We start from the raw sequence: 14,234 nt of genomic DNA, 5'->3' as shown, positions 1-14,234 counted from the left end.
GATTTAAAGCTTTCGTGACTGCAGGGATTCATATTCTTGGTTCTTTCGGTAAAGTCACGTAGAAGGGAAATAATAAAATAATACAAATAAAACAATAAAGTTGTATTGTTTACCGAAAGAACCAAGAATAATGCATATATTATCAGAGTATGTGTTTTGTTTGCATTCTGACCACAAGTATTGTGGTTAATGCAGACACGATTCCTTGTAAAAGTTTTCAGTTTGGTGTTTTAACATCTTAATACCTCTTTTGTTGCCAGAAACAAGGGGAAGCCCTATTCTCATAATCTAGGAAGCGCTTTCGAAGTTTCCCTCGAGCAAACGACCTTTCACCTGCAATACCAGGGCTGCGTCTTATAGACGCCGGCATGTTTTCACCAAATCAAAATGGAATGTCGAGAGCAATCATAGCAGGCAGAAGAATACAATCACTCCCAAGTTGCAAGCCGGGACTGATGTAAAGTCATGTTTAATAATAAATTGAGCATGTTACAAAAACAAGAGTCGTTGTTTTCAGCCTCGGCGCTTGTGAAAAAAACGGCATGATTTATTTTTGGGGAAATCGCACCGTAGAGCCCAACTATGGGTCACTGGGATTTTATATACTGCACTGTAAGTCTTGAAAAGACCATCAACTAACTTACACACGGAAGGATGTGAACAGCAATTGGGCGGCATGGGAAAACACATCTCGTTGAATAAAACCATAATATCTACACAGAGGTTTAACCCAGACTACTTTTATCGAAAGCATCAATATACATTTGATCCTGATGGCGGTAGCCCGGGGTACCAAATAATACAAAATGGCCGAGGCAATTAAATGTTATTTCTGGGACACTATTTTTTTCCAGGGTTGCACTTAACTCCGCGACTGGGGTTCCAATCAATCCGAAATCAGTGCTACTCTGCGATGTCGAAAAGCAGCGAGGACGATTGCGCTGAAACCCTGAACGCTCGTACACACCGTAGTGGTGCATCGTGAGTACAGCTCGTCGAGATGAGTCGATAGCCGCGCCGCCGACCATCAACAAACTAAAAATGACTGCATCACCGACATTATGCGAGCGCCGGGCTATGGTACCCCGGGGTACCGCCATAAGGTTCATTTAACAAAGCCAAGCATTCATGCAGCACTTTGTTTAAATCCCGAAATACATTATGTACATCCACCTACGCAATCTTACAAATTGACAACCACACCTCGGCTATGAACTTAAACGCGCTTAAGAGACTTAACTGTCAATTAAGAGCCATGTTATTTTTTTAAACTAGTAAATAAGAGAAAATATTTAGCCCAATTGGTTTTAAAGGTGGTCGGTCACACGTTCAAGTGATGATGCAGAACTAAAGATTTATAAAAAGTTAATTAACTGTATCCACAAACTAGCAACACTATTTATTTCATTTCAGTAAATTAGAATCACAAACACAGCTGTTAATAGCAACTCTCAATTCAATGACATCCAGTGTTACGGCGCAGCTTGTCTTCCTCTTGTTGTGTGTTGTGCAGACCTGGGAAAGGATAATGTCCAAAACTTACAGGAAGAAAATGTTCATCCGTGATGTCATTGCCAGCGAGAGTCGGAAATAAAACTCGGCTTTATAAAAACAAAAACATCGCTGCAAGAAATGCAATTCTCGATGCATCCGGTGTGTCCATATGATCGCAACAGCGTTTCTTTAGAGCAGTCCAGAATTTATAAAATACAAGGCAGCATGCCCTCCTCCTGCAGATGTCAAGATGGCGCGGTTGCGTGGCTCTCAATTATCATCTGCTTTCTCCTTCTCCTCTCTGCTCTTGCCCTTGTCCCGCGCTTTGGTTCCATCGCTCTCTTTGTTCCCGTCGCTTTCTTTGTTCCGACCCGCATCCCTGTCGCGGTCCCTGCTCCTGGAGCGCGAGTATTCGCGATCCCTGTCACGCCTCCGCTCCCTGCTCCGTGACCTTCGGTCTCGGTCTCGGTCCCGGTCACGGTCCCTCTCGCGCTCCCTGCTTCGAGATCTGTCCCTGCCCCTGTGCCTGTCCCGCTCACGACTCCTGGACCGGTCCCGATCCCGGTCCCGGTCCCGTTCCCGGACCTTCTCCCTTTCCCTACTCCGAGATTTGTCCCGTCGGTCTCTGTCCCTGCTCCTGGAGCGGTCCCTCCGTCTGTCACGAACCTTGCTTCGGGATCTGTCTCTCGCCCGCTCCCTGTGGCGGGGTTTGTCTCGCTCTCTGTCCCGGTCCCTCTCGTGGTAGTCACGCTCTCTTTCGTAGTACTCTCGCTCGTGGTAGTCTCGATCTCTTCCCCTTTCTCTCTCCTGCGGTTTCTCGCGCATTTTCTCTGGCTCGTTTTCTGGCTCCGTGTCCTTCTCAGGCTCTTCCTTGGAGACATTTCCCCCTCCCTTGCTAACGTCGGCCTCAGGTTCACGATCCTTGCCTACTACGAGCTCTTCTTCCTTCTCCTTGTCTCTGCCTCGATCGCGATCTCTCTCTCTGCCGTGTTCACGATGGCGATCTCGCTCCCTGCTCCTGCTCCGGTGTCTTCCCTTTCCTTCGCGATGGTGCCTGCTACTTCGGCCGTGTCTACTTCTGTCCCTGTCTTTTCCTCTTTCCCAGTCTCTGTCTCGATCGCGATCACGGACATGTTCAATTTCTTGATCTCTCTCCCGATATCTCTCTTTGTTTCTATCCCAGCCTCTTTCACCTTTTGGTCTTTCCCAATCCTCAGGAGTTTCTTTTTCCCACGGCATGCCCTCCTCTTCCTCTCTCGGAAACGTTTCTGATAGAAAGTGCTCCTGTTGATCTTCCGTCCTTCCCCATGATTCCTCAACATGTTTTTCAACCATTCTGTCATCACTGTGGGAATCGACTCCCTCTCTTTCCACATTTCGATTATCTGGATCATTGAATGGCTCTGGAAAATTAGGTCGACGACTGTGAGGCCCTTGCAGGTTAGGCTGCAGCAACGGCCCTTGAGGGAAAGGTTGCCCTGGCTTGTCATGCTGATGCACTGGTTGGAACCCTGAAGGTATCTGCCCTGGAGGATTCTGCAAAAGGGGTCGTGGAAATCCAGGAGCCTGGCGGTCACCTCCAGGAAATCTTGGTCGAAGGCCGTCATTTGGTCGAATGAGAGGGGTTGGAAGCAATGCCCGCTGTGGGCGAAATCCAAGTGATTGCTGGGGTCCAGGTCCAGGCTGTGACGGGTACTCTCTGTGTTGTCTGCTTCCCCTGTCCTGTGGGATTTCTGGAGGACCTTCCTTTTTTTGAGCATGTGCTGCGGGCAGACCCTGACTACGAGGTGGCCCTCGAGAAAAATCAGATCCCCATGGTGGAGCATCTGAAGGTGGTGTATTTCGTGATTCTAGGGGACCGTGATGTGCAGAAACTGGAACACTGCCAAAACCTGGGGGAGGTACGGTTGAGGCACCCGATCGAGGTATATGCAGCGGCTGATTATCAGGCATAATTTTAGGTGGACCTTGCTCTTGCGGTGGACCACATGGAAATCTGGGCGGCGGGCCACTGATGTGTCCTGGAGGTGGCCCCCTAACAGGCAAAGGGTTACTTGCATGGCCTGGAGGTGGACCACGTATGTGAGTTGGGGGGACACCAACGTGGCCTGAGACCGGGGGTCTTGGTGGTAACATATTGAAATGTTGTGGAGGTAGCGCCCCTGGTGGAGGAGGTGCACCTAGCTGAGGCATGCCATAGGGTGCCGAGTGCGGTGGGCCAGGTGGCCTGATAGCCATGTGGCTCGGAGGTGGACCCAAATGATGACCAACGGGAAGCCCATGCTGTTGTCCATGGACAGGCGGGAGATTGCCTAACTGTCCCAGTGGAGGGGCATGAGGTGGCTGTCCACTGACATGGCCTGGTGGTGGGCCTAATGGATGGCTGTTTGGAGGCCCTTGTTGAGTTGGAGGTCCTTGCCTATTGAACGGTGGCGGGCCCAACAGTTGTCCTGGCGGTGGGCCCAGAGGTGGTGGACCCACATGTCCAGGTGGTGGACCAAGGTGTGGTGGCATATTTGGTGGATGTCCAATCATGTTTGGTGGTGGAACAATAGGATGGGTCGGGGGTGGTCCATGAGGGGGTAGACCCATGTGTCCTGGTGGAGGACCTAAAGGATGACCAGGTGGAGGCACGTTGTGCGGCATTCCACTTGGATGACCTGGTGGCGGCGGCCTGAGGAGGTGAAGTGGAGGCGGCACCGAGCGTTGTTGTCCGTGGATTGTGAGTGGAGGCCCTACGAGGGAAACAGGTGGAGGGGCGTCTCTCGAAACATCGGGTATTGGTATTAGTAAACCCGATGGATGCCTGTCAGCTAAAGACAAATTACGCGAAGAATTGTCTTCCTCATACAGACTTTCTGTCATGCTTGTTTCAGGATCACATGAAGATAACCCGATGTCATCTTCAGAATTGGACTGCTGAGGCAGCACCGCTCTGTGGAATGTACTGATGGACTGAATGTTTTGTGGGGCATCGGAGATAAACGATGGTATGCTTTGCGCATCCATTTTTTGTTCAGACTTTCCACTTTCGGGTGTTGCATCTTCCTGTTCATTAGATGACGCACTATCAGCATCTTCAACGACACTTTCATCCTTCTTTTCCGAACTAATAAAAAGTTCCTCCATATCATATAAGTCATCTTTATCGTCTTCTTTAACCTCGTCTTTATCTTCCGAGACTTCCAATGACATCTCTTCGGTTTTATTTTCTGTAGATTCTTCGACAGCAGTATTATCCTCCTGTACTTTGTCAGCTTTATTTATAATGGGCTCTGTGTCTTGCGGAACCTCGGCAGTGCTCATTTCGTCAGTTGCTTCAGGATCCTTTTGATGTTCTATGGTATCTTCAACTGCAGGAGAACTTTCTTCAATCGCCTTCGGTTCCGAGACCGTTTCAGTCATCTCTGATGCTTCGGGTGTGGACACCTCTTCGACAGGCGTGTCCACTTTGTCCGTGACTTCAAGGGAAACTGCTGGCGGAAGAGGTAAGGCAATGGGCACTTCTACTTCTTTAGCTGGAAAATTCAAATCTACTTGCAATTCTTGAGGTTTGGCCTCAACAACTGATTTGACGTCAAAGTTTGACGAGTCGCTTGATTTTCCCACATCAGGCTTAACAGCTTCCTGGATTTGGAAAATTGGCAGTGGAATGGAACTCCCTAACTGGTTCCGGTTGGCTGCCTGTCGTGGATCCCGGCTTGCCATGAGGTATGACTGAGGAGCAGCTGTCTCCTTGATTTTTGGTGCTATGTCTTGCTCTCCGGGCAGGTGTTTCTGCAGCTCTCCCGATTTGAAAAGAGATTCAGGGTTTCCCAGTCCTGGAATCAGGCTTTCGAGTGTAACGTAAGGTGTCGTCTCTGAAACACGTTTTTTCTCATCAAATATGGTTTCATCTTCTGGATCGTATGCATCTTCTGGATCGTATGGTCGGTCATCATTTAATTTATTCACATCCGCAGCTCCACTGAAATGTTGAATAATTGAATCAAAACCACCTGCCTTGGTGCTAAATGGAAGACTGGATGAGCCCAAAGCAGAAAATGCCAAATTAATTTTTTCCTTCTCTGGCTCTTTCGGAGTCTCTTTGGGAAGCTCTTTATTGCCAAACAGCGTTTTCAGGATGTGCTCCAGTGGCTTCATCATTGGCTGCTGGGAAGCCGACGTAGTTGGCCGCTCTGAAGCTTTGTCTGAAAACAGCTTTGTCAGGAGGTTTGATTGAGCGACGGGCGGTGGCGGCGGCGGCGGTGGAGGAGGAAAGTCGGGCGGCGTCGTGCCAAAGTTCGTGTCCTCGTACTTGTGCCGATGTTTCTTGCTTTCCCTGCGCTGGGAGTAAGAGGACTCCCCGGTGTCGTACGAGTACTTTCCCTTCTTCTCCTCGGGGCTATTTCGAGAAGATTTTTCGTACTCGGCTCCGCCTTCGGAAGAATCTCCCTGATGCCGACGCTTGGACTTTTGCTTTATCACCAGGCCGAGCAGCATGTGTGATCGCGATGGTTCCAAGCCTGCAAGTCAAACACGCAATGAGGTTACGAAGTCACGGGCTTTCAAATGCATAAACTGTTTAGTCTTGAAATGCGCCAACAACTGCCTTGACAGAGGGAAGATGTGCACATTGGCCAATGCCCATTATTTATCAGGTGAAAGACACACAGATTATAAGCATAAGACAAATACTTGTACATCAACGTATTCCAATATAAATACGGCCAGACCTGGATCTTTGGAACTTCAACCTTTTAAGATAGCTGCTTTCGTGGTAATTTTCGACACTCTTATTGTGGAGATATGTAATATTGTCAGTGTGTTTCTAACTGGAGTCAGTGTGATTCTTTGGTGCATATTACAAAAAAACAAGGACATGCAATTCAAGTCACGTTTCATGAAAAGCTTTTATTCGAAAACTAGTTTTTGATTAAATAACAACCAGAATACACCATATGATATATAGGCATTACATGTCTCCAAACTTACCAACAACATCCATTAGCCTACACAGGGAAAGTGGCCCATTGATGTCCATTGTTCATGAATGCATCTCAATGCCAATGCACTGACATTATCTACTGACACAATCAGTGCAATGCCGTGCAGTACGAGACATTTAAAACGTACTTCTGCACTCTTTAGTTCCTGCAAAGTGCAATATTTTACTGGCCAATTACTTGCAGCATCCAAGAAATTACTGCAATGTCCCATATTAGTTGTCGATTTATCTTTAAAAAACGAGCTATACTGCAATCGCTGTTAACTACTGTATTATACTGGTTATCGTTGCTTGTAGCAGTACCTACTGCCATACCTTAGCACCAAGAGCATGGCGAGGAGACAGATGTGGCTACCGTGGCTTTGGGAATTCATCCCACTGTAGTCGTCTATTCCAGGAATGTAATAAACCCTCAACCAGTGCAAGAACGCTGCACAGCAATCGAAAGTGTGTATTGTTGAGCCACTTGACAGTGTTCGTAAAGAACACATCCAATTTTAATTTACGCACAGCCAAACCCGCTGCATGCATTCCTCAAAACTATATCAGTGGGCGCTTAACCGTTACAAGTTGCCAAAATATAGCTGCCAACGTAAACGGTCGTGTATAAAAAGCCCTGAAAGCTACCCCCATGAGCTGCCAATGCAATTGTAAAGCCACCCACGCAGTTCACACTCGCCCAACTTGAGCCATAGCAAACTTCTAAAATAATCTGTTCATTGATAAAAAAAAACTCGCAATAGTGCTGGACACGCCGAACTCTGCGCATCTCTCGTCATCGGGATCGACGCACGCCACCCCCACTCCTCAAATTCAACGCCAGGGCCCACGCACGCGCGTGCAGTACCTGTGCATTAGCCCAGGCCGGCCACCAGGGGGCGCCACTCAGTGCATTGTGAGAACGTTCTTCGGTCGAAGGTCTTGCACGAGAATTTCACTGGGGTGGGACGGCGAGGAGAGCTCCTGCAGAATGCCTTGCAGGAGCATTGAGGCGCTGCAGCACCTTTGGTGTGGGACTGATGTCAACGTGAGTGGGGTTTTTTTAAACCTATATTTTCCATACCGAAGTAACCTCTGACCTGCAAAGGTCAGGGCTGTGCATTCAATTACGGATTGCTGTACTGCTGCCATTTCCTTTTCAACTGCATGAATTTCAGTCACCAATGAAATGATTATTCCTTACCCAAGAACAAAATGTAACGTCTTCGCTACTTGGTAGAACTACCTTAAAAGTTATCCTGTGAACCTCTTTAGGTCACCGAACCCAATACACGACTGCAAGTGTGCAATTGGTACACCAGTGTAATTAAGATTATATCAATGGCATACTAGATTGACTCAATGTACTTCACGAGGCTGTAAAATGCCCCCTGCCAACTGTTCGTACGGTAATTCACACTTTTATTTTGCTAAAATGTATGTTTGTGTCACTGTATTTATTGACCAATGCGTAAATGGGGCCGTTTTTCTCACTCGATACATTCTTGAACGGAACGTGGCTGGCTTTGAGCAGGTATCAGCGAACGGTACTCCCACTAGAGTCAAGGTAATTTTCAGGCAAAATGAAGCGAGACGGATGTGGCGTGCCACAATAATTCCCGAAACAGCTTTGCGGACTGTTGCAGCCGCAATTAGGGCACTGGTCAACACAAACGCACGTCGACTCAAGCAGACACTGCACAAGGTCTCGGGGGCTCCTGCGTGTCGTGTTGCTCCAGACCAAAACTGGCGATCACCTCTGCATCGCGTGGCCACAGCGCAGCGAACGCGCCTGTTCCCCGGTCGCCCGAGGAAAGAGGTCGGCAGGTTTTGGTGGCTGTGAATCCATCGGAGATGGGGGCCCGTCCCTTCAAACTCGAAGCGTTGGCAGGTGGGCCAAGAGACATCTTTCCACATCGAGGTTCACACTGGTTGCTGTTGCCGCCCACGTGACAACGCTAACCCTGCTGCTTTCGTCCACCACTTCATGCGCCTACAGTATCACCAGCCGCTAAGTCAACCTTTCCCACAGTTGTAGTGAAATGCACATGTCCATATTAAACGATCAAAACAGCACGCAGTAGAAGTGTTCTTTAAGGCACTGTGAGATAATCATTCAGTGCAAAGTAACATCCACCGATATACAAAACCTTTTCAACGATGCAACACGACTATTTTCCAACTGCAGCGTAAGATGTTTGGGGCTTTTCTTCCATTGCGATAGCGTTAAAACGAGTTCATCTTGCTTTGCGGTAAAACATGCACGCAACACTGTGTGATGCACTTGCAAATATTAACATTAAAACATGTACAGTGATATCAAACACCCTCGCAACCTTTCAGGAAAAAACGAATGTGTGCAGGTGTATTTGAAATGTGAGGCGAGTGTCTAACGCACGTGTGAAAGTGTGTGTAGGACGGGTTAAGTGTGCGTTTTTGCTCCGCGGCTGCCGATACGGACGGGGCATTTCAGTAATCTGGCTGGAAAGTGAACCAAGGATCCAGTCTGGGGTCTCAAAACATTTATTTTGCACTGCAAAAAGAGAAACATTTCAACATTTACACACACAAAGCAACTGTACTCAAAATCTATACCGTAGGAAACGGCACACGATTTGTACCGAGATACTGAATCATACGTGGAAAGGTTTTACGATTAGAACATTTGAACATTAACAGAAACTCGACACCAACTTGCACGCACTGAAATCAAACGGCAAGCAAAAGTTATAATCAACATAAAGTTACTGCCATACAACAATACCCACCTGGAAAACAAACCATTCAGGAACAGATGAAAGAGGCTGAGGAAACATCTTGTAAAACAGCGTTTCCATATTTTAAAAGACTCATTGCAAAGGTTACCAACTTTGCCGTTTAGAGAAGGCAAGAATGCAAAGGAAGAATATAGGGCGGCATACTTTAAATCGGAGGTGTGCACGTCACAAGAACCTCTCGGGACGGTAATGAAACCCGAGGTTGAGCATAGAAAGTGCAGTCTTAGGAGGTTTGATCTGGGATAGAGATGCACCGGAGAAACGGTGAGCACGAGATGGTGACAAGAACGAGTGACTGGCTTACCGGGACCGTCGAAAGGCAGCAGCTGATGGGGGATGGGGTCCTGCGCCGCCAGCGGGATGAGGTACATGTCCTTGAGGGACCTGGAGGCGTTGCCCACCACCCCGTAGCGCTTGCGGCTGTTGAAGTAGGAGTACAGTGAGATGTAGGCGACCGCCTCCTCCTCCGTGGCTGGGTGGAAGCGGATGATGCACACCTCCTGGTGGGGGGGGTGTGGTTGTGGGCACAGAAACAAAGCAATGGGGGAAAAAACATTAAGGTGTGACACTACATGTTTAAATAAAGGTCTGGACGATTTCCCACAATGGCAGTGGTTCTAAGCACAAATTCACAAAAAACATGTAATTCGTCAGTAACACTGCCTTAAAAAAGGGAAAAAAGTCATAGGTGACATGAGTGCAGGGCTATTGCCCAAAATGTATACATTTACATATTTACATTTTTCAGGCCGTGTTACTGACAAATGTAGAGCATTTTTAAATGGGTTAAGCTGACGCTTAACAGGAAGTATAGAACATATCACTCCAAGTGTGTTTTTTTTAATACCAGTAAAGACAATAAATACTGGGCAATCCATTTAGATAACCCATTAAAAATAGAAAAAAATCAAAAGAAATCAGGTCCTATATACAACTCCCACCAATCTCAACGCATGTGTTAATATCTTAAAATCTCTCCAGAGACACTTTATCTAACATATCTTCCAAAATATCTAATCACCTGTTGATGAGGACCATTTGAAATAAGTGGGGTAATCTTTAACCGTATTTGCAGTAGATTGGCATCACAAAATAAAAAGTATTTTCGACGGACTCTAAAGTCGAGAATTTTCAACAATTTTTACATATAGCAGGTGAAAATTGGCAACAGCCAGCTTAACATGATAAACGCTTTGCATTTACCATGTTACAAGCTTTAATGCAGGTAAAACCATGCATCTGCTCACACATTGTCAAAGCAGATACTGCCAAATTCTAGAAGCACATTTGCCATGGCATGGATACTCAACATGAATGCAATTCAAACCGGATCACTCACATCAAGCGCAACGGCAGACACTCAAAAGTTCACCTTAGATGCCGAAGATTTAAGCTTGCCCACGTAATCCCAAACCATTTTTGCTAAGATTCTCCCTCCAACATGGATGGTGTCGGGAAGTTCCTGGATTAGGAAGGCATGAAAAGTTAGTTTAAAAAGAAATGCTTAAAATTACAATCAAAGACAATAAAACAATGCATATTCTGTGCATGACGAAACTCATCCACCTGGTCTCATTTGATCAAAGGCAAACAATGATTTCACGGTGGAAACTTGCATTTCCCGACATGTTTAAATTCACCCAGAGCCTTAAAACACTTCATATTTCAAAGAACAAAGCCTGTTACCAAAGGACATTATCATCTTACCTCAGCCACATTGGCCATGGATCCAGAAACTGGGTAGGCCTTGGCCACCACCTTGGCAACACCATGCATATTGATGAAGCCTTTCCAGAGACTATCCAGCCGTGCATTATTCTGTGGTTCAATCTCCTGGCTACACAGGTGCAGGCAATACAAAAGTGTATAACATAAAAAATACAATGTTTTCACTGCACAGCCGAACTGAAATCCAAACAAGATGTGGAAATGTATATACCGACGCACGATACCATACTGATCTTATCGAAGAGGCATGTTCAGTAGGCATGTAATAATTAATGCATACTGTCCCTCAATCTGTCATGATTTGTTGGTCGCAATTCAAGAAAATGCTGTAACGCTTTCCAACCAAGATTGAGAGCATTATGCACGAGCTGTCCCGTCTTTAAGTTGGTCCCATAAAAATGATCCAACATGACCATGTAAAACAACGTTGTGCTGCCATTATGGATTTGCACGAAAAAAAACGAACTGGTTTAGTTGAACAAAGGAGCTGCCCGTGCCCTCTCCGGCACAGCGACTACCCAGGCTCTGTGGTCCCACCGCGGATTATGGGTCACAACGCTTCCTGTGCGACTGGAATGAGGACTACATTGTCGTGAATTAAATGCTTCCGAGACCGGACGCACGTTGGAGAAAAAATGCACATGGAGAGTTATTCTTCCTTGTTTGCATCACCTTTGATACAATCTTGTTCATTTTGTTTCGTTTGTGCGTTGGTAGTCTATTTAGTAAGTTTTGTTCTGCCTGTCTTACTTGTTGTCTCATGTGCACTACCTTATTTTTATGTTTATTATATCGTCATATCTGTGCCAATACTTGAAATATTCGTCTGTACCGTCTCATTTGTACCATTTGTCTCATCATACCTCACTTGTTTTGTCTGTACTGTCACACTTGGTATGGTCTCATTGTACTCTCGTCATCTGTAGTTTGTCTTGCCCATTATTATCTTGTTTGTTCGATCTGTTTTGTTACAATGGTACCCTCATTAGTCGTATCTGTACCTCATTTTTGTCTCATCTGTACCGTTTATATTATACCACCTAATATGTTGTTTCATCTGTACCAACATATTTAAGTCTATTTCATCTGTACTATCGAGCTATTCAATTTTTGCATACATTAAATTTCTCATTCGAACCATTGGCCGAAAAAAAACATTTACATTACAATCTTCACAAAAATACATTCTTAACCCACATTTCAACGAATGTTTTGTGAGCATAAGAATCGATTTTTACAAATTAAATGAAACATTACATGCCTAATGTTCAGCACAAACAATGCAACCGAGACCTGCCCAGGTTGGGAAAGTTTAAAAATGATTTAAGACTTTAGTCAGGATAATAGGTTTAAAACCTAGCTTCTAAAGTATAATGCAGAGAAATAGGTTTATATTGTAGATATGACCGTGACATAACAACTCATCCAACATAACTCTTATGGCAGTCGACCCTATGTGCTTATCATTACTATGGCGCAAGCAACAGCAAATCAGCTCGACGTTTTGTACCAATCACCCGCAAACATCTGATACTTTCTTGCTGGCCACTATTTAAACTAATTCGGCACAACAAACATGTTCATCTTTGTGCACCTGGTTGGGTCGACTACAGTACACTACAAAATCTGGAAACATGCTACATCTGCATATATACTTTGTAAAACTAAATTGTTCATATCACACAAGTTTTATATTGCACGTTACTCTTAAACATTTAAAACATTGGCAATATTTGACCAGAGGGAATACTTAACTTTCCAACCTTAACACGGTTATCAATCCTACTACACCTCGTGTCATAACTGCATAATCAAAATAATTAACTTTCATTAAACCAAAACGTATGAAATACATTTGAAAATGTGCCGATTTGTTTCACATTAAACATGTATAGTATTTAACATTTAAAAACGAGATAATTAATGAAACCCATTCAATTATAAATGTCACGAGTATATGTAAAAGTGTAACCTTTACAATAGTTAAAGACCGGCAAAGTGTGAATTCATGCGAAATGGGAAACCATCCCTTTAGCAACAGACTGACAACTATGTGTTGAAGCAAACCTCAACTGTTATAATTAAAATTACCAGTATCTTAACATTACGTGTAAGTGCACAGTGTGAATTTTTTAAACACTATAAATATACCACATCCCACACTAACTTAAACGGGTAATAAGTTGCATGTGACTGCAGCACCTGACGACAGGTACAGAGATGATCGGGGGAGACTTGACAGGCTCTGGACTGGCTGATCTCTCCTCCTTTATCACTTCTGCAGCGGAGGCAGGAAGGGGCGCTGCTGTGAACGCCACCGAAGTTGGTGAAGCCGAGCTGGACTCTGGTGTCCCTCCAGACACAGCTGCCGGGACAGCTACAGGCTCTGCAGGCTCCTCTGGCGAATCCTGCATTGCCTGTGTGGAAACCTGGCTCGTTGGTGTCGCGATGGGGGAAGAAACGTCCGCAATCGGTGTAGGTTCGGCTAGAGAGTGGGTGGTTGGCCTGTCCAATGTCGAGTCGGTTCTCTTGGTGGGGGAAGCGCTACTGGCTGTTGGCAGGGAAAACTTGACTTTTTTGGCCGTCGTCTCCTCACTCGGTGGCGGCATGCGGCCTGCTCAAGACATTCACACACACAAACACAAGAGCCAATACAAGTCAAGACAATGACCATCTGACCAACACCCAGGCATTATAAATTAAGGCCCATAAACCGGTGACTAATTCTATAAGAAGCCCATACCAGAGTGCTTCTTTATAACCATGTACCAACTTTTCGATTTAAAGCTTTCGTGACTGCAAGGATTCATCTTCTTTGGTTCTATCGGTAAAGTCACGTAGAATGAGAATAAAATAATAAATTGATAAAATAAAATAACACAATATTCTCACGACGTTTCGGCCACAACACAAGCGGCATTCATCAGGTGAAGGGACGAGACTGTCTGGAGGACAACTTTGCCCCAAGAGTGGGTGATTTCTTTCCAAAAATGAAACTAAAACGCCTTGATAAAACTGAATTGCAAGATTGTGGTAGTTGTTTTAGGCTGTTCCCGATTTAACTTTTCATATTACTTGCAATACCGCACTTTGGCCATAAGGTGGTGCACTACGAAGATTAACATTGCAAAAATATTGTCACTTTTACAGAGGTCAAAATAGGGTATTGTTAAGTTTATCAATACCATACATCCCTGGTGCCTTACAATAAAAATGCGCAATACCCCAGCCTCTCGATTAATATTACTAGAACGAGTGATGGACTTACA

The 14,234-nt window shown here is 45.5% G+C and overlaps 1 protein-coding gene across 4 annotated transcripts in view; it reads right to left on the bottom strand.

The window, feature by feature from the left end:
* Nucleotides 1-453: 453 nt before the first annotated feature.
* Nucleotides 454-14,234, bottom strand: part of LOC116946639 (uncharacterized) — a 28,679-nt gene continuing 14,898 nt past the window's right edge. For 3 of the 4 annotated variants that reach the window (XM_032961748.2, XM_032961747.2, XM_032961750.2), the window contains exons 13-17: nt 13,168-13,579; nt 10,945-11,074; nt 10,610-10,699; nt 9,542-9,737; nt 454-5,999 (exon numbers count right to left, since the gene is read on the bottom strand). In XM_032961748.2, the coding sequence (XP_032817639.1) occupies nt 1,765-5,999; nt 9,542-9,737; nt 10,610-10,699; nt 10,945-11,074; nt 13,168-13,579 (5,063 nt within the window). In that variant the 3' untranslated portion in view covers nt 454-1,764. Of the gene's footprint in view, nt 6,000-6,367; nt 8,994-9,541; nt 9,738-10,609; nt 10,700-10,944; nt 11,075-13,167; nt 13,580-14,234 lie in introns of those variants that run through there. The other variant, XM_032961752.2, reaches the window with a different exon arrangement.

The sequence above is a fragment of the Petromyzon marinus genome, chromosome 27 (genome assembly GCF_048934315.1).
Source record: "Petromyzon marinus isolate PM22_M1 ecotype Great Lakes invasive population chromosome 27, UKy_Petmar_22M1.pri1.0, whole genome shotgun sequence".
In the NCBI taxonomy this organism is placed as follows: Eukaryota; Metazoa; Chordata; class Hyperoartia; order Petromyzontiformes; family Petromyzontidae; genus Petromyzon; species Petromyzon marinus.
The sequence above is the reverse complement of the archived record's forward strand: the minus strand, read 5'-3'. Positions and strand labels throughout refer to the sequence as shown.